At 60.9% G+C, this 3,134-nt stretch overlaps 1 protein-coding gene across 1 annotated transcript; it reads right to left on the bottom strand.

Moving 5' to 3' along the window:
* On the bottom strand, positions 1-2,516 carry LOC104487036 (G protein-coupled receptor 183). The gene is made up of 2 exons (XM_086741341.1): positions 2,403-2,516; positions 1-1,622 (listed from the first exon to the last, which is right to left on the bottom strand). The coding sequence occupies exon 2, from the start codon at positions 1,587-1,589 to the stop codon at positions 531-533; it is 1,059 nt and encodes a 352-aa protein (XP_086597467.1). The 5' UTR covers positions 1,590-1,622; positions 2,403-2,516; the 3' UTR covers positions 1-530.
* Between the last annotated feature and the right edge of the window lie 618 nt (positions 2,517-3,134).

Raw genomic sequence — 3,134 nt, 5'->3', positions numbered from 1 at the left:
TGCTGTTTGTCGGTGCAGGGAAGGAGCTGTGGGCGACTTTCAGCACGGAAGCAACATCCCAGCCTTTTCCCAAAATGCCCAGAGTCCTGCTGCCCCAGTGCTCCGGGGGCAGTGCAGGGGAAGGGGGCAGAGAGGCAGGGACAGCCATGGTGGTCACCAGCAATCCCCACCCCTGCAGGGGATGCGGGACAGGCGCGCGAGGGTGGCGTGGTGCCGGGCTGGGAAAACCCCGACTGCGTTTGCCAGCCGGAGCGGTTGCACGAGCTGCTTTCTCTGGGGTTGGGATGAAAACGGGCCTCTCGGCGCTTCGAGATGGCAAGTCCAGCGGTGCTGAGCGCAGAGCTGGGCGTGCGGAGCCAGGCAGGGCTGAGTCCCGGCCAGGTTGGCTTTGCGAGAGCCCCCAGCTCCAGGGAAGGGGGCGGTGAAGCCTGTCAGAGCTGCTTGTCCTGCTCCGCAGCCCGACTCTGGCTTCTGCCGTCAGAGATGGTCCGTAAGCTGCAGGCAGGAGCGAAAGGGAGAGGGTTGTGCCGCTAGACGGAGACGGAGCCGGGCGGCTGGCTGTTGCTGTTGCTCTCAGAGGGGGTCTTGCCAGTGGAAGAGGTGCCCATCGATCCACTGTTCCTGAAGATGCGGAGCAGCCTCCGCTTGTAGCCCCGGAAGGCGAAGAAGTAGATGATGGGGTCAATGCAGCAGTTGAGGTTCATGAACGCCACAGTGACTTGCAGGGACATCTTGAAGGCTTGCTGTTCGCGGCAGGATGGCTGGTAGAGGATCTTCCTGATCATGAACTGGACAATGTTGAGGTGGTAGGGGCTGAAGCAGAGCAGGACGGCCAGCAGCACCACAAGGATGACGGTGAAGGCCCGGCGGTGGTGCCCATTCTTCACTGTCAGTGGGTTCTCCTTGGCCGTCTGGCAGAGCTTGAGGTTGATCCTCACGTAGCACAGCAAGATGATGCCCACAGGCAGGAAGAAGCCGAGCACGCAGGCCCCCAGGAGCAGGTAGGGCAGCTTGGGAATCTCCTCAAAGTTGAAGTACTCCATGCATGTCAGCTTGTCCCCCATCCTCCGCGTCATGGGCCGCAGAAGCAGCGGCGCCGTCTGCAGGAACACCAAGGACCAGATGAGGACGCAGACCCCCCTGGCACGGCTGATCTTCCGAATCCTGCCGGGGTGCCTGGTGCGCACCACGGCGATGTAGCGGTCCACGCTCACGCATGTCATGAAATAGATGCCCACATAGGTGTTCATGTAGAAGATGAAGGCCGTGGCCCGGCAGAACCAGTCCCCGAAGGGCCAGTTGAACTCCAGGATGTAGTAGGCGATCCTGCCCGGCAGCGCCAGGGTGAAGAGGGCGTCAGAGAGGGCCAGGTTCACCAGGTAGAGGTCAGTGGAGTTGAATTTCTTCTTCCTGCGCTGGAAGGTGATGCAGAGGGCCAGGATGTTCCCGCAGGAGCCGAACACCAGCAGGGTGGTGTAGAAGAGCGAGAAGGTGACTTTGGCGGAGAAGTGGTGGTTGTGCACGTTGCAGCTGCTCTGGTTGCCGGAGGTGAGGTTGGCGGGCGGGAAGACAACCTCTGCAACAGCCATTTCCGCGGCGCCTTGCAATCTCACGCCCTCTCCCTTGGAATAAGAACAGACATGAAACTCTCAGCTTATCAGTAACGGGAGCGGCACCTTTAGGGCCAACCCTCCTCAACCGAGCGAAAGGCCTGTCACCCGCTCCCTGCCACCCCCCTGGCAGCATGCAGCTCGAGTCATTTGGAAAAACACATCTCTTGTGATTTCGGTCTCAACAAAGGCTGTGACTCATTGTCTTCTTGTCACCAGCTCCTCTTATTTTTGTTTTTTTGCAGGTCCAATCGATACCAGGAAAGACGGGGGCTGAGGGGAGGAATGGCCTGTCACACAAACAAGGTCCCAAACCCATCTGGTGGCAGCGATGTCATTTATTCATCACAGGGAGGGATGGGATGGGGGGGGGGGGGTGGAATGGGGAGCTTAATTGAGAAAGCCCCCCAAGAGAGTGGTGTGGCTGGGGGGGGCGGTGGGCAGAGGTGCCCGGGAGCAGCCTTGCAACCCTCGGGCCGGGACCAGGACGGGAAGAAAACCCAAAAAATTCAAAGAGTGGGGAAAAAAAAATCCCAGCTTTCCCTCAAAAAAATCCTGCGCCCCGTGCCCATCCGAAGCGAGGAGCCCCCCGGGGGCACCAAAAGCCCCGCGCCCCGCACGCCCCCCAGCCGCTCGCCTCGCTTTCAGCCACGGGTCCGCGCCCCCTCGATGAGCCGGGGTCAGCCCCCCCAAGCCCCCCCCCACCTCCCCGCGCCCTCCCGCCTCGTCCCGTCCCGTCCCGCTCTGCCCCCCGGCCCGGGCGGACCCCGCACCTCCCCTCCCGTCGCTTACCGGACGCCGCCGCCCTCGGGGCTGCCACCGGGCTCCGCTCCGCTCGACGTGACCGGACGGGACCGGACGGGACGGGACGGGCCCCGAGCTGCCTCCCGCCCCCAAGGGCGCGGACCCCCGCGGGGCTGAGATGCTCACACGCACACGCACGAAAGAGAAATCAGGGGCTCCAACCTGACAGCGACGGTGCCGCCGCCTCCTCCTCCTCCTCCCGCCCGAAGCTGGGGGGGGGGGGCGGGGGTTGGGTGTTGCGGGTGCGGAGCCTCCCTGCCCGCACCCGGCTCTCGGCCTCCCCCGTCCCTGTGAGCGCCTCTCGGGATCTGCTCACGTTATAAAAGCACCGTGAGGTCTGGGTTTTTTTGGTTGGTTTTTTTTTTTTTTTCTCCTTTTTTTTTTTTTTTTCTTAGGGTTAGTAAAAATGCGCGTTCTTTCTGGGTGGTTGGTTTTGGTTTTTAGTTTTTTGGTTTTTTTTTTTTTCAGTGCGTGAGAGGCATTTTGCTGCAGCAGGGGTTATTCTCAGTAGTGGCTGCGCTGAAGAAGATAAATGACTGTACCTGCGCGGCAATCTCTCCTGCCATCTCAGTCGACTTCGGGTTTTACTCTGAACGTTTCAACAAGGATGCAAAATGCAACAGAACCATTAAAACAGCTCCAGCTCTGCTTCACGTGCGCCCTGGAGGGTTCACCCCGGGCCGTGGCAGCGCGATCAGACCACGGCACCTTTTCTGATCA

This window comes from Chlamydotis macqueenii, chromosome 1 (genome assembly GCF_036417535.1).
Source record: "Chlamydotis macqueenii isolate bChlMac1 chromosome 1, bChlMac1.mat, whole genome shotgun sequence".
Classification (NCBI taxonomy): Eukaryota; Metazoa; Chordata; class Aves; order Otidiformes; family Otididae; genus Chlamydotis; species Chlamydotis macqueenii.
This window is presented reverse-complemented; position numbering and strand designations above follow the sequence as displayed.

Coding starts and splice junctions, on each gene's coding strand:
- LOC104487036 (XM_086741341.1), bottom strand. CDS start 1,589: ATGGCTGTTGCAGAGGTTGTCTTCCCGCCCGCCAACCTCACCTCCGGC.